The sequence below is a fragment of the Echeneis naucrates genome, chromosome 10 (assembly GCF_900963305.1).
Source record: "Echeneis naucrates chromosome 10, fEcheNa1.1, whole genome shotgun sequence".
Classification (NCBI taxonomy): Eukaryota; Metazoa; Chordata; class Actinopteri; order Carangiformes; family Echeneidae; genus Echeneis; species Echeneis naucrates.
The window spans coordinates 19277625-19300984 of NC_042520.1; the positions used below are offsets into that span (position 1 = coordinate 19277625).

The following is a 23360-nucleotide window of genomic DNA, read 5'->3' on the forward strand; positions in this document are numbered from 1 at the left end:
TACCTGATTCTGTTGAGGAAATAAAAAGTGAGATAAAGAGACAATGTGAGGTGTCAGGAGACTTCAGACTGCAATACAAGGACAGTGACTTTGATGAGTTCATAAACCTGAAGTCCACCTCAGACATTCAAAACAAAGCTACTCTCAAAGTGATTTACCTCCCAAGTGCTTTGTCTCTTACTAGCCCTTGCCTGTCTTCAGTGGAACCCAGTTGGGATGACACTGCTTCCATTTCATCTGTGGACACTGACATTCTCTCATCTTCTAGCTCATCATCATCGTCCCTCAGATGTGAGCCATGGCCAGACGTCTTCCCTGTGCCTGAGTTCGGCTATGATGTCGAGCTCCAACTCCAGCGTGCTAATACTGACTTTCAAAATAATGGTATCCTCTTCAGTCCAAGTCCAAGAATGAAGTCAGACATTCTTGAAAGTTTGGCATCCCAGATAATCAAATATAAAGCTTATCCGTACAATGCTGAATTTGATGCAGTAGCTGAAGCACTCGTGAAGAAACACCCATGTTTAAAGGAGCAAGGTTCTGTTTCTGGCTTTTATGGGTGGAAAATAAGCTTGAAATATAAAATGGCAAACTACCGCACAAAACTGCGCAATATTGGATGTTCTGAGCTGAATGTGAATTCCTTCAAGCGTAAACAAGGTGATCCACGCACATCTCCAAATCAAGTGAAGAAAGCTAGAAGAGCAGAGGTGAACTATTGTCCAGATTATCCAACAGGACAATCCCAAGAGAGCTTTGAGGAAGAGAGACTGGCATTATTGTCCGAAGTGAGAAAGAGCAACAACCAACAGGTGGTTAAGGAGAAAATGGAAAAAACATTTGCTTACAGGCGGCATGAAGTGATTGAAGAAAAGCCTTTCATTGCTGAATTCAAAAGAAGGTGGCCAGCTCTTTTCTCTGAACATGAGGTCAGTCATAACTAAGTTTTTTACATTTTAGGGGGTGAAGGGATGACATTAAAAGGAATCTTCACTAGGGCTGCAACAACAGATTATTTTCATCAATTTGATTATAAAAAATTATGTCTTCAAATGTCTGTTTATTTGCAACACAGACACTCAGAGTAAGAGGGAAACTGGACAATTTTGGCATTTTTTTGTCTGCAAAAAAATCTCAAGATTATTTGCTGCTCTAATCTTCACCCAAAGATGAAAATTAGAATTATGAATTTAAAAGAAAATAATTGTGTCAAATTTGTTGTACTGCAAGCATGTGGTGGTCATTGGAACTGGGCAACAGAATCATATCTGAAAATTATAACTTTTGAGATATTTTGAGAAATAACTAAGGGATATCCTTGTTGTAGTTCTATATTCACACAGTACCTGATCACGTGACAACATTTTAATCTTAGGAAGTCACAACAACATTTTGTTGGTCCGGTAATTTGATTGTTTTCTTTGACCTGTATTGTGTTGATGTTTTTATACTTTCTTAAATGTCTGTAGGTAGAAGCAGAGTTTACTCGCATCACCACTGTACCACTGAGATCGAAATTCATGCAACAGCTGGATCATCATTCTACACGGCTGATGACAATCTTCAAAAGTAAAGGAGGAGTAGCAGGGCGGAAGATAAGGACTATCATGGCAGACTTGGATAAGGTACTTTTTATTTTATTTATTTTTTATGATGAAGATTAACCAGCTGGCTACTGTAGGGCTGAAAATTAGTAGTCTGACCAGTTTGGCTGAACAGTGATGATCTGTAGTGGTAATTGCTGCACAATGCAATGCCAATATAACCTCTCTTACACACTTCCCTTGTTCTCTGCTGCAGAATGATGCTGTTGAAACAAGAAGAGCCTGTGTACTGAAAGCACTAATGGTTTACCTCAATGAAGACCCTGAAAATCTCATAAGAGAGTACATGGTGAGTATTTTGGCCTTTGATTTCTACTGTACTTTCTCTCTAGAAACTGAAAATGTGATTGTTATTTTAGTAGTTTTTGACAAGTCTATCACACAGAAGAATAAGATACCATGCAGGCTTAGGGTACACATACAAAACTTCTTAGTTGGCAGTTCCTTAGTGCCTTGGATCCAAACATGATATATATGGACAACAAGAAAAAAGCATCAGAAGGCTGAAGGCTGGATAGATAATAAATGGTGTGTATGTTGTAACTGAAGGTGTATTTGTTTTGTGTTTGAGGATGTTGAAGACAACCAGGAGGCTATGGACCAGACAGTCCTGGGAATCTTTGCCATAAAGATGGAAGGTGCAGAGTCTACAGATGGCCTGGCAGATGTTGGGATGATCATTGAAGGTGTGGAAGTGCTCCATGACCTTGATAACATTGCAAATGCAGTCGCCATTTTGTTTGGCCTCATGTACTCACTGGACCTGAGCTATCCAAAAAACCTGAAGTACACATTTGAGGTTCTGCAAAAACTTGTGATGGAACTAGATGGCAAGAAATTCTCAACAAAGGCCCAAGTGCTAAAAAACAAACTACTTGAAGGAACATTTTAGACAAGTGTAGTGCTCCTAAGCAGCACAGATGAAGCTTGGAGGACAAACTCCATCTCAGACCATCTGACATAAAACTGATTTTTGGACCCTGCATGTTGAACTGTGAACAGTGAAGAGTGGATCAGATGCACTGAATGTTAAGTTGTTAAGTTAAGAAAATGTTTACAAATAGAAGAGACAGTAACAAAATTGAAAAACACAAACGAGAAGTTTGAATTCATGTCAGTTGCAGAAGTGGACATCAACAATGTGAAATGGAGAGTGATAGGTGAATATTGAACGTTGTAGCAAGGAGGATGAGAGAAACAAATGGAAATCGTGTTTATGGTGCTGTGATCAAATGTTGACCAAGTTCCTGTTCATAGGATTTGGTACTGTCTGTTGAAAATGTATGTTGGACTTTTTTTCCCTTTGTGGTTTAATTTTAGAAAACACTGCACTGATTTGTTTTTTTTTTTTTACCCCTACAATGCTGAAGTGGCAGGGAGGAAAGAAATATTTTTGAAGTATTTTTTACTTGACATTTGTTCACCCTATTCATGTAGATGGTTCATCTTTAAAAAATCAGTATCTAATGTTTCATCGTACAGTGTTCAGTAATTGTGAGGGGAAAAAAGGGAAAAGAATATAGCTTTAAGGTTTGGTTTGGTTTTGTAGGTCCTGGAAGAGATTTTTGTTTTCATTGGGCATTTTATACAAATTTAACTGTAAACAAAACAGAGTACTTTATAGCATAAAAAATATTTTAATATAAACATTTTTATTTAGAAATGGGGAAATAAAAATAAGCTATACATAAGCTATACATAAGCTATACAAACAACGTTTGTTTGATATGCAGGAGCATTTTTAAAGGTATAACTCTCGCAAATTCAAAGTTTGTGGTTTTAAATTTGTTTGTTTGTGCTTGTTGGCAATAAATAACATTTTTCTACAGAACTAATGTATTGTAATTTGAATTTACTTAACTACATTGTGTGGAAATTGTTGACATAACTAGGTTTAGTAAGTCCAACGCTATTTACTAACTTGATAACAATGAAAACTGTTTAAGTACGGATTATTCAAGTTAGTTAAGTTGGAACTACAAGGGGTTGTTCAATTAGTGTTACTCAATGCAGCTGAGTTACATTTACATTAGTGAGTTAGGTCAGTGTTATGAACACCTGTTTAGTTAGCTGAACATTGCCTGATCAATTAAGGCTAACTTGACCAGATAATATTGAAATTACTTAATACAGTCTTGTTGGTTTCACATAAGGTTATTATTTTCTCTGTAATAGTAGTATTAAATTAGTTTGAACACAACACAGTTTTGTGGAAATTGTTGACATAACTATATTAAGTACATTGAACAAATTATTTTTTTGAGTGCAGAAAAGGATAAGCATAATGCTAAAATTAATCGATTGAGAACATTCATTAATATTTGAGACCTAATTAATGACATCCCTCCAGCATTTATTGAATATTATTAACTGGGATCAATTATTATCTGAAAACAAAAGTTCATGTAAAATACATGCAAGAGTCAAAAGGTAAAACCAAAGACGCTGACATGTTTCAGAGCAAAGTCAATGGCAGCAGAGTCTCCAGTCAAACAGAGCCAGTCTCTGTTTCATGCTGTTTTGTTGTGCTAATGATATCAAATGAGGGCACTGAAACAGATGTGACTGTGCTGGCTGTGTGTAAAAATGGCAGGTTTTCAGGATGTACGCAGGAGGCATGGCAGCATGACAGTAATTTATATTTACATTTTGTCATCTCATGATTCTGAGGTTATGACTAGGAGCTCATCCCTTTGACCATAGTTAGACCTTTTAAATGGAAAACATACCGCGGGACCTTTAGGTAATCAATTCAAATCTAATCACAGCCTTCTTTTTTTCAATGACGCACAGTTTTGCTTAGTTTTGTTTCGTTTTTTCAGTTTGAACAACCTGAAAATATGAAGTAAAATAACAAAATTTTGTGTCAGCAAGTTGATATAAAGTTAACATAACTTTGCATTAATGCAGACTCTAAAACACGGTTGAAAAGAAACTAATAAGTGAAATTTCAGTTTTGGAATATTTTACGAGACATTTATTTTCCCAGGGAGAATATTTCTATCTTTGTGCTTCAGTTATAGATGATAAATTCATTAGCATGTCAGCAGATTCACAGTTCTTTACAGTGTTCTTTCAATTGCCCAAAGCTTTAGAGAAGCATAAAAAGATCAGTTGCAATAATAACATTTTATTTATTTTATTTCAGAGCCATTAAAAAGAATGACTTTTTGTCTCATTGTAGTTCATTTATTCATGAATCTGATTTCTGGTAATATAGACAATATAGTGCATGAGTTTGAATGTTTGGTTTGATCAGAAAAGTTTAATGTAAAAAATCCAAACTTTTTAAAATGCTTGATTGCACATATGTTGATTTTACAAATGCTGTTACACTTTAGAGACTCAAGCACAATCATATGGATCTGCGCTAAGTCTGTGATTGCAGCCACGAGGCAGCTCCAACTGTGCTCCAACGTTTGTTTCATGGCAGGAGGCCAGCGTTGCTTTTTCAGTTCACCACCTGAACCTACTGCAATGAGCAGGAGCATTAGCGTTTTACGTCTATTCTTATTTTCAGTCTGTGCCCAAATAATTAGTTTCCTCAAGAAATGCTACCCTCTAATTTATTTTAGTGTGTATTCATTTGCATTTTATTTCTGTGTGCATTTATCCTTTGATATATGGATGAGCATCTTTTTCCTTATTTAAAACGTTTTTTGTTCATTGAAGGTTGCAGAGTTAATTATGTTAAGAAAAGCTGTCAATCTAATTATGCATAACAGGCTGAATGTTCACCTCTTATATAATACCAAATATCCATGGTCTTTGGGCTACATGAGCGGAGGAGGTGGAGGCATTCTGTAACAATCCAAGCAGCGCTGTAAGAAACCAACTGCTTTTATAGCATCTTCATACCACAGCAACCAATACCATCCACATTGCAAAGCAGTGATAACTGCTGTGTGCAAAGCAACTTCCTGGCAACTGTGAGAGGACTGGTTGCAAACATGTAGGCACAGCCATGTCAGAAATTTTTTTGAAGACATGGAAAGTTGGTAATGCAAAGAAGCCTTTGTGCTAAAGCTTGCCTGAGGTTTCCCATCCCCTGCATGAGGCAGTCCCTTCAAATCTGAATAAAAGTATCGTTCCTCTTTCCTAACACAATGTGCCCCCCCCCCCACACACACACACACTTTTTTTTTATTATTTTTGAGCCAACACTCGCCCATGTGCTTGCACTTCTTTAACCTGAAAATCTGACACTGGGATTTCCTACAAGCAAGTGTAGTGTGTGGGCTGCTTTGTTGAGCGGGCCTGTGCTGGGTCATGTGTGGATGCGTGGGAGGTAATATGCACTGATAGATTCTAAGTATATTCACTTATATGCAATGTGTTGGCAGTAAAGTCGAGTTTACATAGCCAACACAGATGCGCTACAGAAAACATTCCTTTTAACAGCATCACTTACAATCCCGAAAGCTGATCTGACACTCAGGGAGAAGGAAACACCAGGCTCAGCTTGGGACTGTGTGGTTTGTCTGTGCCATCTAGTGGAGGGCGAACATGGAGATGAGCAAGCCTGATTCCTTTTCCTGTGTCAAACACAAACCCTGTGGTTTTATTTGTTTTTTTGTTTGTGTGTGTGTGTGTGTGTGTGTGTGTGTGTGTGTGTTTTGTCAATCATTTTCCTACACAGAGGGTGTGTATCAAGAAGAAACCAGTGTCAGTAACCTTAGATGGTGTGCAAACGTGGAGGGACAGACTTAGTTAGCTATGTTTGACGGGTGTATGATCTTAGAGGAGCAGAACTTTCCAAGGGGCCGCGAAGGCGGCGGTTACCATGACAACAGTGTACACAGTGCTCGGCCCTCCGGAGCGAAGTTGTGTCCTGATGTTCTGTTTTCGTCCTGAGGCTGAACTTCACGATCACACGGTGGGTCCAACTCACTGCCAACATTCGTTTGAAGAAGCGTGTTTGTGTTTGTGTTGGCTGGTTTTTATTTATCACGGCAAACAACATCTTCAAACTTTAGCCAGTTGTGGCCTGCACCATGGACACGGTGTACGCACGATATATGTGGTAGAAATGGTAATAATATAATAAATAATAATACTATTAAAGCAGTTAAATGGTGTAATAAATATTTAAACCTTCTGTACATAAATGATCGGTCAAACAGCTCTTTTCAACGTAAGCTAAATAATAATTATAATTAGCACGTAGAGTTTGAGAACACAACTGCTTAGTAAACACACAAACTCTTTAAAAATAAACATTATTTAAAGGAGGAAAACTGCCTATGGAAAATTGGACGTTGAGCCGTAAACAATATGAATCATTGCATGCAGAGATGTGTCTTCAAAGGACTTAAGAAAAAGTTGATGGTGAAGTAAAAGGAGCCTGTACTTCATAGTAGGCCACCTTCAGTCAGAGTTAATCAGTCAGATTAAGTTTGTCTTCATTTGTTCTCTCAGCCAAAGTAAACATGGATTCAGTTCAGGACCACAAGCCACATGAAACCTTAGAGATGTCATCACCAAATCAAAGTAAGTTTCTCTTACAATGCTTTCAATCATTCAATCATTCAAACAGACTCACTTGCTGATTTTTTATTTTTATTTATTTATTTTTGTAATTAATGCTCTTATTGTCTTTTTGATAGAGAAAGCAGAGATCAGAAATTCTTCAAGTAGCGCTGGAGTTTCAGAAGCTGAAATTGCTGCCAAATCACAGAAAGAAGGTAAAGTGGGCAAAGTGATACATTTGAAAAACAGAGACAAAACTATAGGAAACTATAGGCTCTCATCGGTTTAGTTTTTTCCTTCCGTTGTTTGTAGACATGAGAAGAAGGAAGAGGGAGACACGACAAAGCCCCTTCAAAGTGCCAGACAGTAACAGCATTTTTGTACTGAGTGTAAATGAAAAAGAAAGACAAAAAGAGGTTGGTGTGTGCTTAAGCACAATTGTGTTTATTTAAATAAATCGCTTTATATGAACTATCTGATATTTGTGTGTGCATGTGAGTCAGTGTTTGCAAAAAGTGAAAAACTGACCATTGATATGATTAAGTCATGTTCTTCTCATCCATGCACAGGAGATGCGTAAATTCCTGGATTTGCCAATTCATAAGAAAACGACCTACGCTGCACGAATGATGGCCAAGATGAAGAAAGAGCTGTTGGAAGAACTGGGGGAGGAAGAGAAGGAGGAAAAGGTGACAGAAATGGAGAAGGAGAAGAACAAGACAACTTTCCCCAAGGAAACACCAGGCAGACTCGAGCTGAAGAAGGCCATGATGAAACGAGGTGAGAAAAGGGTCAGCAAGTCAAACCATGACAGATTTTGCAAAGGTGCTACCTGTAACTTTTCGCCTGCCACTCTGTATTGTCATTTGTTCCCAGAAAACATTACAAAAGACAGCAAACACAATTTAATCTCCATGGAACGGAAAAAGGCAGTGATGGAGGTAAATTCTTTTTCTTACAGTTCACTACAGTCAGTTGTATTTCTCCTTACACTGCCAATGCATCTATCACTGAACTCGGTTCCTCTTCAATCATCTCAAATGGGCACTCGTTCTCTCTTCAGTTATCTATATTAACGAAGAGGGATGAGATTTTAAGGATGGACAAGGCCGTTACAAAACAGCAGAGTCAGGTTAAGCAGCTTGAAAGGATGATTGCTAGAGACAATCTCATCTTTGAAGAGTTCCTCAGAGAGAATGAGAAAAAGTCTGTGGAGGCCAGATTATTGTAAGTATCAACCTGTGAAATAATAGTTGGCACGTTTTTTTGAGTAAATATCAAACTGTGGGTCTTGAAATTCAGCTTTACTATAATTTTTATCTCAATGCAAACTGTTGATCTAGCAACATTCATATGATGTTTAAAAATCTGTGAATAATTGTCTGTGTTGTCAGTTATGAACGAGAGGCCAAATCTAAAGAGGAGAAGATTGCTGAGATCAAGAAACTGACCGTTGAGATAGGAGCCATAAAGAGGTAGCGCTGTGCTGATCTTGTGTCATTGGCATTTATCCATCAGTAGATCATATATCGTGCATAAAACAGGGCTGTCGCACAATTTATTCACAGAGTAGCTGTGGATTAATCACTGTTCCAAAATATGACTTGTTTAACTTTTGTTTTTTATTATGAAAAATTTAAATGAAGAGCCAGTAAATATAGAATGGATGGATTGATGAAACCTCACAACAGTTTTTTGGGCTGTATTAACAATGTAAAGCAGTTCTCAGCAATGTTTCTTGATTAGGAATCAGAGAAAACGACTTCACGAAGTTGCATTTTGGAGTTTTGTTTTGCTTTTGTTTTTAGCAAAACTAAGCATCATTAGTGAATCGTTTCATTGCAGCATCAGGAAGCTGCTAATGGCTGGACGGCAAGTTAAGGGTACAGCAAACGGACCAAATAGCAGCCCACGATTAATGCCATAAAATAAAATTTTAACTGAGTGCAATTAAGACATTAACACTGACAAATCTATTATAAAATGAAATGCTAAATCTAGGAGGAAACTACAAATGAACGTGAACAATGGTGGAAAGACATGGTGTGATATCATGTGGATTTAAATCTGGTCTTTCCTCCTCATAGTGAAACCGCCAAGTTAGAAGAAATCCTGATGGACTACAAGAGATACAAAGAGCTTCTGTTCAAGCTGTCTCCTCCCGAGTGGCAGGAGGCCCAGAAAGCTAAGGCTTTGAAAGCTAAAGTCCTGTCTGACAAAGACATGCAGAACAAGCAGAAACTTAAACCTCAGGTCTCAGCATTTACTAACGGCAAGTATTCCAGCTTGGTGCGAAGTAAACCAAGTACATCAACATAAAATAGATTAGGAGGGCCGTGGTGATAATGGAATAGATTTTCATTGCTGCTGTTTATTTCATCATTACTATCATCAGCATTGATGTGGTTACTTTGTCACATAGTATTGAAATAGGCAGTGGTATGATTTGAATATGCGCACAGGTTCAGAGATCGAGGAAACGGAGAGTGAGACCATCAGAGAGACCAGGGTGTCCTCATCCCACAGCGACACAGTGTAAGGAGACTCCAGTACACTCACCTCAATCACAACACTGTATCATACCTACATACATAACACAACTATGTCTTATACATTCCTGCACATACATAAAGTAAATGGTAAATAAGGTGGATGATTTCATAAGGAAAAAAATTCTGTCCACCTTCTGCTGCAAAACATCCTCTTGACCCCATACTCTTTCTTTGGTATTTAAGGATAAATTCTGATCTGGATAATGACAGCTCAGAATATGAGGTCAGTTTTAGAATTTTTTAAATCTTGAGTTTTTATTTTCACAACTCACACTATGCCAATCTTGCTCAACTTTTTGTGTCACCTCTCTGCAGGATGAGCCAGAGCTGTACTTTTCTGACCCCCAGCAGCTTCTAGATGTGATGACGGAGTTGACAGAGCAGAACCTGTCCCTGATTCAGAACACTACAAGGGTGGAAGTGACAATGGAGGGGCTCCGAAAGTCTGTTGAGACAACCAGGAAGAAGATGTAAGCATCGTGGATTCCAGCTCTGTGAATGAACGATTATGATGTTTGGCATTTTACTACTGGTCTTTCCTCAAAATCCTCTCTTGCACCTTGTTGTGTTGTTACTCTGTGGTTACAGCAATTATCCATCTATTTTTATCTGAAGCTCCGTTACCGTGTAGGAGAATTCTAACTGAGCAATTAAATAAGAAAAAGTGATTATTTAAACAAACATAAATAACAGCCACTTCCATCACATTCTGGACATGCACAACCATCAGGTCTATTCTGCCTAATACGTTTTTCTGCTAGTTTCCCCATACAACATTACTATCTTCATTTGTAACATCCATGCAATGATAATTCCTTTTTCGCCTGTAGTGAAACGGTGGAAGAGAAACTAAATCTAAAGATCAAAGAGATCACCAAGAAAATTGACAAAGAGAGGGCAAGAAACAACAAGCTCAGACAACATGTTCAGCTCCATCTCTCACTGGACATTGAAGACCAGGTAAATAAGCACATAATATTTTTACAATTTTTTTCTTACATCACATGTTTTAACATGGTGCCACAAGTGAGACAGCAGTGGTACATGGTGCTGACTAACAGTTTCTCACTGTTGCTGACAGGATGTGATGCTCGATGCTCTGAGTGAGAAGGTGTCAGAGGTACATCGCTGCTGTGTGGATGGCAGAGTGACCAACCTCAGCACCTTGGAGAAGCTTGCCAATATTGAGGAACGTACGGCTTTAGTGCTGCAAGGTCTTGAGAGCCTTCCTGAACATATCTTGGAAACGATAAAAAGGATAAAGGACAGTGAGAGGAGGGCCAGGTGTGCTTTAGAGTTTATAGTTTGCTTATCTTCTGTTCTTGGGGAGAAATAATTGGATCATGTAATATATTCAAGCTTTTTGTGAACATAAATGGCAGTTCTGTCACGTCATAACTCTAATGAATGTATACCATAATGATTTTTCCATCAATATCAATTCAAAGATTTGTAAAAAATATTTCTTTTTAATTCTTTTCCTTAAATCCTTTGTACATCATGAAATAGGGAACGCGAAGAGAAGCAGAGAGAGCAAAGAGAGAAACAGAAAGAAAGAATGAGGAAGTATATGGAGAGATCCCTGGCTGACTCCAAGAAAACGGTTAGTCGTTTGCTTCATCATTCCCTTATGCAACCTTTTATACTGCCACTACCTTTAAACACTGAAACTGAAATTATTTTCTTTCAGAGCGGGAGAAAGCTCATGCCAAGGTGTATGCCTGTTGCTCCGAAAGTCAAAGTCATTAACATCGACAACATCCCAGCTGAAGATGAGCTTCATGCATACCTCTTCACTTCTGAGGACACTGAGTAAAGCAAGCAAAAAACTAAATCACGCAAGGAAATGTTTTAATGTAAAACATAATTAGTTGTTTAGCACATGTAATTTGCCCAGATATTATTATTATTTACTACTAGACTAAAATCTTCAGTCCCAGACAAAATTGTTTCCAGTTCTGCATGTTTTTCGTGTGAAAGCTTCTGATGTGTTTGTCAAACAACCAACTTATTTCTTTTGTAACATTTTATGGCGCTGTATGTGAAATAACCTACTAGTCCTGTTAGCCCCTGTTACAAGGTGACCTGACTGATATGAATAAGTTCTTTTTGGTATGGTGATTTTACTAAAAGCTCTCTTTCTCCAACCACCTTGACACATTTTTATTTTGTTTTATTATATTTTAATGCATGTCAAACCAGTGCTTTTGGTTTGTGACCTAAATAAATAAATAAATTGTGTCTCTTTATTAAACAAGCCATATGAGGTTTCAAAACTTCTAACATGGTTTTATATTTCACAAAAAATAAAACTAAATAAACAAACAAAACAAAACAAAAAAAAAAATACTGAAAGCTTATATTTGTACCAGTGCTTTGCTTTTCTTTCTCTTCTCTCTGCTTCATTTATCATCCCTTCACCCCACAGAGTTTATCTTGTGACTCTTTGAAGGAGGCCTAACATAGTCTGGGAACAACTGGTCCACAGTAGTTAAAACTGGGTCCACCTCAGCACACCACAACTGTAAAATGTTACATACGCTTCGATGCATCTGTAGCAAAGATCATTGTAAATATGTGGTTTAAAAGGACAAATGTTCTGCAGACGTGAATGATCCAAGTGGATTTTACTGACGCTTTTTTCTCCACATAGTTGTAATGATTGAAACTTAGAAAGGTAAATTGTTCAGTTCGACTGATGGATGCCATCTTTGCCATCTTTGGAGCTTTAAAACGACATCGTCCCATTCTTCTCCCAGGTTATGAACTGTCCTCCCTGCTGTGGTTTGTGACAGTTCAGCGGATCGACAGCAGGCGGTGCTGCTGAAGATGTCTCTGTGCTGACTGGCCGCCGGAGAGGAAGGAGGATGAGGAAGTGTCTGGAGGAGAGGAGCGGACCTGGAGATGTAGCCAGCAGCGGGGACACACCAGCAGCTGTCCGGCAGCTAGATATCAGTCATATTTGACAATGCGATGGGTAACTGCTGGGCTTATTGCGCCGGGCTCTTCAGGAGAGAGGCCAACCGGATCCAGAGAGGAGGCGGGTAAGTGGGCCGTGGCTTTAGCTGGGCTAGCTAACTGACTAGCATCATATAAAGCAGCGTATCCGGTTCCTGCTACCGTCGGCTAACAGCAGATTAGCCTTTAGTCTGTCAGGACTGCCGGTCTGACTCTCAGGTGGACCCGGGATAAGGTGGTCTGTGGATCAAGCTGCGGTCACACAAACACCGGGAACCAAGACCCCACCCTATTGTCAACAGTCTGGACGGGGGGTGGAGGGGGGTCCGGGTCCAGGACTGGAGCCCAACAGGACCTGGACCTCGGAGTTCCCGTTAATCCTTAAAAACAAACTGGGACTGAATACTCTGTTTCTTGCCTTACATCGTGGCAATGCTATCATCACATGAGAGGCCTGACGTCATCACCTGATTTGTTCAGATCAGACGGGACGTCGCCATATTAAAGAGTCACTTCTATTCTTATTTCTTTGTTTACATCCACACTGTAATGTATCAACGTGAAGCTTTGAAACACAAGAACAGAGTTGATAGAAATATAAGGCTGAACATCCAGACTACTGTGAAGTGATTCAAGACCATAATGGTCAAATGTCTATAAAATGTCCCACGTGTTTGCAGGGAAATCACCGCTGGCATCAATGAAATGAAGATTAGTGTATGTGAATTAGATGGGCCTTTTGTGAGTTTCTGTTGTTGGGACACCAGTAACGTTATTGGCCATACCTTCACTGTTTATTCAGCTGGAGTTTGATTCACTGTTGACTCACTTTCTGAGGATCAAAACATGTTTGAGAAAGACTCATTCATTTATCAGGAACTAAATTACTTTTAATCCAGACCAAAATTATTAACATGTTTACAGATCACAGCTGTTTGTTTTTCCTGCCAACATTTCAGCATTTTTGTTTTGTAAACTGGGACAGCCTCACATCTGCGTCAGCAATTTGAACTAGACAGATGGAGACAACATATGTAAATGGACAAACTGTCAGAACTGCAGGTAAATATGTATGCATAAGTATGCAAAAAATGAAACTGTAGCCAACTGCAGAACACTCTATATCCTCTCAAGATTACCATCTTAAGCATAACTAATATAACAAAGTTAACATAGGTTTCCCATCAAAAATAATATAGACTTTCCACATGCTTGGACATGATTCCACAGTGGTCCAGTGGTTTTGACTGTCGTCGAACAGCCAAACCACATGTATGCTCAGGTTAACTGGTGACTCAAAATTGTCAATAGGCACGAGTATAAGTGTAAATATTTGTTGGGTCTGTATATCGGTCTTGTAACTTGTCCAGGGTGCCTTGACCTGTAGATAGTCCTGCTTTGTCTTTTTCACTTCAAACAGGTAAGTTTTTAAAAAGTGGCGATAGGAGCCAGAGTCAGTTTTAAAATGTTTTTTAACAGATTAATTCCTCATGTTTATCTTAATGTCAGACGTATACAGTGTCATATAATCCTTGAATGTGAAATTGCAGCAGCCCAGTTTAAATGTTTAAACTTTGTGTTCACATTCGCTTACTTTCTACAGATCCAAGTATTTCCGAAGCAGCACCACAGGGGAACATTATACAATAGAGGTATGAGCAATGTGTTTATGTCTATAGTTTTCTTGTTAATAATGAAAATTATTCTGTGTGATGTCTAATTGTGACTTTTAATTTTACAGTTTGAAAATTTGGTAGAAAGTGATGAGGTAAGTGTGATCCTGATCCTGAGTTTTCAGAATATTTTTAGTTATTTTTTTTTCTTTTTTTTCCCCTTGAAACTCAATTATGGTCTAAAAGACCGAATAAGTGTTTGATAGATGTGTAGTCTAATTGAAAGCTGTGCTACACTGATACCCCCAGGATGCAGTTTACTTCCAAACTCACATCAGATTTTCCTGGAGAAAGCCATCTTCCAGTGATGGGTAGAAAATGACATGCTCATTGCTCACCCATGACTGTAGTATGGCAGTCTTCCATTATTTCTTCCTAGGGTTAACTGAGTTACTGTCTGCAGAGTCCCATACTTGTAGCTCTTTAGTCAACCAGTGCATTGAGTGAAGATTTGTTTTACAGTGGAATTCAATGTTGTGTTGCAGGGGGAGGGGGACAGCCCGCAGCCCTGCCCAAGGTCAGCGGTTTCGTGACTTAAAGAAATTATTATGTGGATTATTTTAATAAAACAATCTTTGATTAGTTAACCTTAAAATATATTGTTGTGTTTTTTGGTTTTTGACAGGCCCATCAGTGAGGATGAAATCAAGCACCTCAGAGAGCACTGCTACACTGCCATCTCAGATAAGCAGATCCTGATTGACCAGAAGCTAAAAGCCGAGGTAAGGCACAATTTCATATACAACCTCACAGGCGTCCTACTTTGCTAGATGAACACCCACCATCATTTCATTTTATGTTTAACACCTAATTTAGCTTATTTTAATTTGCTGCATTGTTTTTTCTGTTATGTAATTTTCTGTTTTGTGTTTATTTCATTTTTGTTATTTCTGCTCAGTTAGAAGCACAAGAGGAGAAGTTAAGGCTAGAAGAGGAGGCTAGAAATGCCGCCCAGCGTGAGGCCGCCAGGTTGGCGCGTGAACGAAAAATGAAGGAGGTGAGGCGGCACTGAGCGCTCCCTTCTGCCAGGTTGACTTACTGCTTGGCTAAACAACTTCTACTCTAACCTACTGGCTATACGCAGAAGTTTCCCAGCATTTCAAGTCCTCAGACTTCTGTGTCTTAAAGCACACAGTGATATTTTGTCTTCTTTTTGCTCATTACCCTGGCTTTCTCATCTAAGGTGGTGAAATTGTCATCTGCGTCAGTGTTTCATTTATCTTACGCAGTTTGTAGTATTGTATTATTGTCACATAATCAAGGCAGTGTTAAGCATAGCATTAAATATTCATTCACCCTAGATATATAGCAGTTGCAAAAGTGCAAACTGACATAAGACTGTGTCCGTATTAAATTAAATACAAGCAGTGTAGAGAAAAAAAAACAAAACCAATGTCCATGCTGCAACAAGTGCCATTATTATGTTATTTTGGCAGGTTCTTATAGTTCCCACAATGCCATTCAGCACCAAGAATAGAGACAGTTGAAAGATAACAATATGTCTTAGCTTTTATTGTAATATGATATATTGATATGGAGGTCCTTATCATTCCACATCCCTGTTGCTTTGTTTTCTTTCAATAATTTGCTCACTTGTTTTCTTATTGACGCCAAAGCTGGCGGATTTCTTTTTTTTAGTAAGTTTTATCTGTCTGTATTTGTGGGAAAATATGACTGTTTTGTTGACTGTTTTTTTTTTTTTTTCTTTCCTTTTTTACTTAATCTATGGGTTTTTTTTGTAAGCAGCTGTCTGCCCAGAGGATACGAGGGAAAGCAGATGGCTCTGGCAGTGAAACTCAGCAGAGAAAGTGAGTCACTTAAGTTCATTAGACAACAGAGTGGTTGTTGGGCAGAGGATAAACTGCAGTCATAAGGCTCTGCATATGTTTTAGTGGACAGATCAACTATTCAGTGGTCATAGAAGAACTGATCAAAGCTGCATTAATCCAAGTCTTTCATCCTCCCCATGTTGGTGGCATATGTAAAAAAATATTTAAAAACTCTCAGCATCTGGCAAATCACAATCTGTCAACCCCCCAGATGATTGATATTACTACTTGTTGCCCTTTTTCAGAACTCAGTAGAAGCATCGATTTGGTGGTGTGAGTGTGCTTTGTTTTCCTGCAGTCGTGCATTGTGTAGGCTGCAGAGCAGATATTAAACCACTTCAAGGTATCCAGTCTCAAAAATCCAATGCTTAACAACTGTTCCCTGTCAGACTAGAGTACAGAGCTCACAAATCCTCACATTTTAACACTGTAATGAAAGGAGGCAGCATTGGCAAAGCTGACTACGGTATCCATTTTCATCCTTCCAAATGTTAGGAATAGGTTGAAGTAGAAGCCTTAGTATGACGTCCTCTTCAGGCTGGATCTACTTTAGGACAGATGTTTTTTGTGCATGAATTCCTCTCAGTCCAACCGGTATTGTGCAAGTTTTTGCAGTGCAGTGAGTGAGTGGACTTTTGCCTTTTGCCTTTTTCAGACAAACCTCTGAGGAGGATTTTGATATCTACCTCCAGAATGTAAAAGCCCAGTCTGAGGCTTTCAGGGGTAACAGTGAGTGACATTCCAGCCTTAATTATTCTGACTCAAATAATATAGAGTTCTATAACTTGTATAAAAATAATGGCACAGTGTTTTTTACTCAAGAGTTGACGGCTGTTTCATGGAAAGGTAAACAAATTTGCTGGCACTCTTTTGTAATAACTATCTCCATATTTCCAGGACTTCCCTCTGACACGAATGTGGTGACTCCTAACACAGAGTGCAGCTGGGATTTCACCACTAAGACTCGTTCAACCAATGATGATGGGACATCTCTGGACCTAGAGTGGGAAGATGAGGAAGGTGAGACTTCCTTTTTTACTTTTCTTGATGGGATGCCTCCTCAGGCTGAACTGTTAATTTTCCCGTTGAGTGTCACTTTCAAAAGCTTTGCTGCAGTCATACAAAAAAATGGCATCTCCATTAAAAATGTATTCTGTTAAGATTTTGTTTCACACTGAGGGACATCAGTCCCCCCAGAACCAGGGCTATGTTTCCCAGCCAAGGTTGATAAAGCTTTTCTTTGACCGTATTGCAAAGAGGAGTAAGAAGAATTTTTTTTTTTTTTGTATGATTATGGGATATTGCAAGTTGGGGGCCCTGATGGACTGCAGGGGTTCTCAGCTTCACATGGCTAATAGTCCAAGGTATATTTATAGGTCAATAATAAAACTGCTCTTTTACCTGTGTTTCTTGTATAACACCTGAACAGATATCTGCAGCCAGTTTTGCTCAGTCAGTCAGTCCTAAATAAACATACTGCCTATGTTTGTGAGATAGATTCCATAAATGGCATATAAAAAAAGTGTTGGTGGGTTAGATAAGGTTAGATAATCCCTCAAAGAGGGGGGGAAACAGCAGCTCAATATACATAGACATTAAAAAAATAAAAAGAGAAAGAAATTGTATAGCTGTCAGAATGAAAGCTTGTGTCCTTGTATGCCAGGAATCAATCGAGCACTTCCAGCCTGGGAGAGGTCTCGGACAGAGGAGGACATTCTGCGTGCTGCCCTGAGGCCAGGTGGCAAGCAGATGAACAGCGGCCCCACCTCAGCCTCTGAGGACTCCAACGCACTGGAGTGGGAAAATGATTTTGTGAGTACTCACCCAGAGGACAGTGCAAACGCTGAATTTGAAGGCTTTGTCAATCCCGTCCTCGATACTCCCTCTGAGGACGCTTCAGACTGTGGCCTCAGGTTGGACAACCAGGCCAGATAGTGTCCAGCACCAAAGGAGATGTTTGTCACACTCTCTTCATGTCAGAGCTCACCAGCTTTCTGCCTCATGAAATAGAAATGTACTTACTTGCTCTTCATATTCTGTAATAGGAAAATCTGTTGCTGCAGTAATATGTTGTGGATTTCGACACTACACTGAATTGTAGTGACATTTTTATCAAATACTCATTTTTCAGTGCCTTCATTTGCTAAATTACCTGGCCATTTTATGCATTGTAACTGATGAATTGCATTCATTACCATTTGACACATTATTCAGCAAGTGCTGATTTTGAATGCACAGGTGGTCGTACATAAATAAGTATGTTGCCAAGTTTTATTTGAAAAGCAGATGGCCGCTGTAGGAGCTGTTAGAAATGATAGAAATGGACATATTTCACTGGTTGCAGTGAGGGTGTTCATGCAGAATCATTCATTTAGATACTTGTTTTAAATCCCACTGGGGACTTTGTTCTCTGCATTTGACCCTTCCTAACTATTTAGCAGCAGCCAACAGCCACACAGCAGTGCTCTGGGGACCAAACACAGTTCTGAGGTCAGCGCCTTGCTCAGTGGTAACTGCAAGAGAACTCCTGCATGTATTTTGGGTGAGAACAGGCAGCCAAATAAGCACAGAAAAAACCTCCAAACTGCAGAAAGAAACTTTGTCACTCTGCCTCTGGTTTGTCCTCCAGGTTGATTACATAATTGCATGATAGAAAAAAAAGAGCTGAAATTCTCATTCAAGTCAATGAAAAAAGGGAGAACACAGACTACATTTTCATTGAAGAAGTGGAATGATGTAGCTGCTGTAACAAACACCCAGGATGTTTCTGGTTTGGAACTGGGCTCTTTTCTTTGAATATCTTTTTAAATCAAGGGATGCTTCCTAACCCTAACCCTATTTTTGTATAACAGCAGCTTCAGACAAGGCATGCACATTTTGCAAATTTCTGTCAGTGCATGCACCCTGACAAAAAGGCTGCAGTCATTGCACTGACATATGCTGCAATGTTGAGTTTTTATATTTTTAGTTCTGTAACTTGTCTTCTGACATCTAAATAGATCAACAAATCAGGTGCATATAGACAAATTAATTTTGCTTTGCTCAAAATCAACTTCTGCATTTCATTAAAAGTGTAAGCTTCCTAGGACTAACAGCTTCGTGTCCATAAAAATAACAAAGAAGCCAAAACATGAAAACATTTTTATATATATATATATATATATATATATATATAGGTAGTGAACATCTGACATTAAGCAAATAAAGTGAAGCCTTTTCATGGATGGCCTCAGAACTGCTTTTTCCAGTCACTGTCTTCAGTTGGTTCTCTGGTTTATTGTGATAACCACAGTTCCAACAACGTGCAAGTTAAAATCCCCAACTTTAAATTTTATTGACCAATTTTTTGACAGCAGTAATTACCCTTTCCAAGGAGGTTGTTTTGTTCACCCGTTGTTTGTTTGACAGCATGACTACACAAAAAGTGCTGAATTGATTGGCACCAGACTTGCTTGATGAATGCAGCCAAAGAAGTTCCCAATAAATTTCTGTGCAGATGTGTGGGATTGTTTGGCATTGGTGGAGGTATGTGCTCTACCGAGGGCTATTCAAGTTCCTGCTGGTATTCTAAACCATTCTGCAGATATTCAAACATTGTGAAAACTAAATGATTAAAATATGAATGTGAGAATCCAAACTCATACAGGAGCATTATGGCAGAATAAACAGCTTTGGCCAAGTACCACAGAAAACAATCTATTCCTAAACAGAAAAATCACTCCTTACAGCTTTATCATTGGTTGCTGCTGATTGATTTTTTTTTTTTGGTTCTAGAGACAAATCATATTTTTGAGTAATAAAGCTGATATGGTATGAAAACAGCTATTCTGAGCAAAAAGATATTTATCTTAGTCAACTGAAGACAACATATGACTGTATGACCTAAACTCTGACATGTTCCAGGCTTTAATGGATCCAGAGCTGCTTTCCCTAAGGGATTCTTCTGGATAGATTATTCTAGTTGTTGCGGATCACATTTTTACACCCTGATTTTGACCCACTGCATGAGTCAGGAGACTGACTATTTAATCCGTGAGAACCAGAAGTAGTTTACACATGGTACTCTAATGTGTGGACTTTGAGTTTAATTTTCCATCTTTCACTTGTGTGAAGAGGACACTGTGCACTACTGTCTAAGTGTGAAGATGGGACACGGGTTAATTTGATTTGACCTCTAAATATTTGAGTGTGTGATTTTAAAAATACTATTGTTTTTTGAGCACTTTTTTTTTGTTGCTGTGATTACATGATCTCTGGTTAATCACTGTAATTTTATGTTAAAACAAAAATATGTAACTTAACATTCCTTGTCACACTGAGCCTAAGAAAAAAATAATAAAATCTAGAAAAATGTCTTGGACATCATATGCATTCACTGTAGAGACCAGACACAAATGGTGAACCGAAGACAGTGGCAATTAGGTGCATTTTGATTTTTTTTTTTATTATTATTTTTATTCTACACAACATGCATTAATATAACCATCAATTGAACTGGTCTTTATCTGTTCCTGTGTACATAGTAATGTGGACTTTTGAAAGTGATATTTCATATTCACAGAATGTTTGAATTTCTCTAATAAAAATACATAAGGTATGATGCCAAATGACAACAAACCAAAGCAATAAGAGAATGGCTTCACTTAAACCACCTCATACACTTCATACATTCAGACTTTGAATGAAAGAAGGAATTAACTTTTTACTGTCATGATACCCACAGCAAAATGCAGTTCATTGCACTGTTGGTATAAAGACAATAAGGTTCATTCATTCTTCCATTACAATACAAATCACAACCCTAAGCTTTATAAATCTGCAATACAGACTACAAATAAATAAACTCTGGTTAGGAAAAAAAGTACAAGCTTTGCCTTTTCAACTACTCAACTCAAGTATGTCGTACAAAAGTGTGGCGTGTTTCTTTTTCGTCTGTCATAGCTCACCACACAATCACAAACAATATAATACTCCGGGTGCATCCATCAAAGGCAGCTTACTTTACAGATAATCATCTGATAAAAGTCAATACTGGTAACTGCCTTCCCAAAATCATATGACTCAGTCCAGTACAAACAACGGGTAAACCTCCTCAAATGATGTTGAATGTATTGATCTCCTCAAAGGCATACTGCGCTTTTGAAGCTTAGCTTTGGAGAGCAGTGTGCTGTTTATTGCTCACAAATCAAAAAGGTCTAAACCTGAAAACCAAAGTGCTTTAGATGAAAGTTATGGACAAGGCAGAAAGTAAAGATTGAAGATAATGGCATAATGTTAAAATAAATACTGTGGGGTTTTACAGAAAACAGGTCAAAAGTTACAGATAGATTTTTTTCATTGTTTTTTTTTTTATGTGCTGGAACCAGTAACATACTCCACACAGTTTTTCCCCTGAAAACATTCATGCTCCCAATGCACTCTCTAGGTTATACAGTCTGGGTCAGCTTTATAAACGTCACCTTCTCTAGTTTCCTCAATGTTTAAGAAAGAACAGTCAAAAATCTGTGACATTTGGCAAAACTAAACATCCTTTAGCTGAGCTGTGTTTAAAATACGACAATGATTCAACTTCCTTTCAGTTCATCAAAGTGTTACTCATCAACCACTTGGCGCACACTGAGTCTTGCTGGCATAGTTTTCATGTGAAAAAATCTTTTGTGAACAAGCGATCACGTATTTTATATATTTCTGGTTTTTGAAGTAATAAGACTTGTGCCATTAAAAGACTAGGATTGACACAATTTTTCTTCAGTTTTGATTTGAAATATATCTACTATTGTTTACAGGCACTGATGACCAAAGATTTCTGCTTTTTCAAATGTTACAAAGCAAAAAGACTGACATGTCCTGATTTGGCAAAAATGATTTGAGATGGTTCAACATGTTTGGGTGCTGTAGCTGTATTGTACATTTACATGTGCAGTGTGTTTACTCACTTCAGGATGGCATGATTATTCCACAAACATATTCAGTTAATAGCTGTTGTTAAATCAGGACATAATATGAATTCATATAACTAAGAAGTAACTAACTGAGTTTATCACAGAACTTTAAGTGTGCATATGAGAGATTTATAAGGGGTTTCTCTTGTTTTTCACCAACAGACTTTACAGCTTTACTTCATCTTTAGCTTGGGTCTTTGTGAATAAAATTGTCTTTGCATATGTCCATTGCCACGGCATAATTTTAAAGAGATGGGACTGTGGGAATATTAATTGACAATTGATAATTTATAATTTTTGTAAGTTACTAAAAATATTTGATTACCTAATAGCTTGGCTTCAGTTTCTTATGACAAATGTTTCATTAAAAAAAATTGAATTGGAGCAGTTTTCAGAGTTGGCTAAATGCCACTATGTTATGGTTCGTTGTGAATATTTGATTAGATCAGTATAAACTCACAGCTGCATTGCAGCAACACTCTGGTGTGCCACAGATAGAACCGCTTGTGTTTTACTATAGCACTATTATCTAGTCACTTCCTCTACAGATTATATGTGAACACATAACTTGTGTCAATATTAAAAGTTTCTTTTTTGGGACAGAAATTGACAAAAAAGATCGAGTGATGAAGCAGAAATGTTCCCTTTTCCTCGTGTTGAGGATCCATTCCTGAGTTGGTGAGAATGTGAGCGTAGAGTTAATATGCACATTTGTCAATGAAGGATTACATTTCTCTGTTAGGTCCATGTATTGATGATTCTTTTCAAGGTTGCTTTTTGTTGTGGCTTGCAACTTTTGGTTTTTTATTTGTTTGCAATGAATTCAGTTTCAAAATAAACTGGTACCCATGTCATGTTGTGTTGTTTTACTATTATAATTCATCTCAAAGATGTGACGCACTGACAACTGAATACTTGATTTTGTGTATCCAACTTTTTCCATCAGAACCATGTTTGTTTACCTTTTCACCAAATATCTGAATGTTGAAAGCTTCAATTGCCATCACTTGTACCCTGATTTGGGAGGCGTGGGAGGTTGACGGGATAATAATAATGGATGTTATTTATTGCTTACACAGCAGTACATGTGGCTCCAAGGGCACTCGAGTTCACTTACTTCCCACTGACTTTATAGGGAGATCATTTTTCATCTACGCCACAGAAACTAATTCTGAACATTTGGGGAAAATCCTTCAAAATGTCTAAATTTTTACCTTTGAGGCAAATCCTTTTTTCCTTTGTGTGTTTTGTCACTTCTTCCAGATGCTTTTATGTGCCTGGGTGGTCTGGGAGAAGTAACCAGGAATCAAACCTGTCGGTGTTATTAATCCTA

The 23360-nt window shown here is 38.2% G+C and overlaps 2 protein-coding genes across 2 annotated transcripts; both read left to right on the plus strand.

Moving 5' to 3' along the window:
- Window positions 1–827: 827 nt before the first annotated feature.
- Window positions 828–11441, plus strand: cfap100 (cilia and flagella associated protein 100). The gene is made up of 18 exons (XM_029511983.1): window positions 828–929; window positions 1470–1625; window positions 1801–1893; window positions 2176–2290; window positions 7211–7288; window positions 7386–7489; window positions 7643–7853; window positions 7950–8014; window positions 8137–8300; window positions 8468–8548; window positions 9161–9362; window positions 9550–9608; window positions 9809–9848; window positions 9941–10095; window positions 10456–10585; window positions 10707–10909; window positions 11135–11228; window positions 11316–11441. The coding sequence occupies exons 1-18, from the start codon at window positions 828–830 to the stop codon at window positions 11439–11441; spliced, it is 2178 nt and encodes a 725-aa protein (XP_029367843.1).
- A 1040-nt stretch (window positions 11442–12481) lies between these two features.
- Window positions 12482–22881, plus strand: ap1ar (adaptor related protein complex 1 associated regulatory protein). The gene is made up of 10 exons (XM_029512912.1): window positions 12482–12669; window positions 14187–14235; window positions 14325–14351; window positions 14742–14773; window positions 14882–14978; window positions 15155–15253; window positions 16003–16064; window positions 16741–16814; window positions 16983–17105; window positions 17749–22881. Exons 1-10 carry the CDS (start codon window positions 12599–12601, stop codon window positions 18018–18020), a joined length of 906 nt encoding a protein of 301 aa, XP_029368772.1. The 5' UTR covers window positions 12482–12598; the 3' UTR covers window positions 18021–22881.
- Window positions 22882–23360: the final 479 nt, after the last annotated feature.

Coding starts and splice junctions, on each gene's coding strand:
- cfap100 (XM_029511983.1), top strand. CDS start 828: ATGGAAAAAACATTTGCTTACAGGCGGCATGAAGTGATTGAAGAAAAG. Junction 8,015..8,136: donor GGAAAAAGGCAGTGATGGAG/GTAAATTCTTTT, acceptor TTCTCTCTTCAG/TTATCTATATTAACGAAGAG. Junction 9,849..9,940: donor ATGACAGCTCAGAATATGAG/GTCAGTTTTAGA, acceptor ACCTCTCTGCAG/GATGAGCCAGAGCTGTACTT.
- ap1ar (XM_029512912.1), top strand. CDS start 12,599: ATGGGTAACTGCTGGGCTTATTGCGCCGGGCTCTTCAGGAGAGAGGCC. Junction 14,352..14,741: donor ATTTGGTAGAAAGTGATGAG/GTAAGTGTGATC, acceptor GTTGTGTTGCAG/GGGGAGGGGGACAGCCCGCA. Junction 17,106..17,748: donor AGAGTGGGAAGATGAGGAAG/GTGAGACTTCCT, acceptor CTTGTATGCCAG/GAATCAATCGAGCACTTCCA.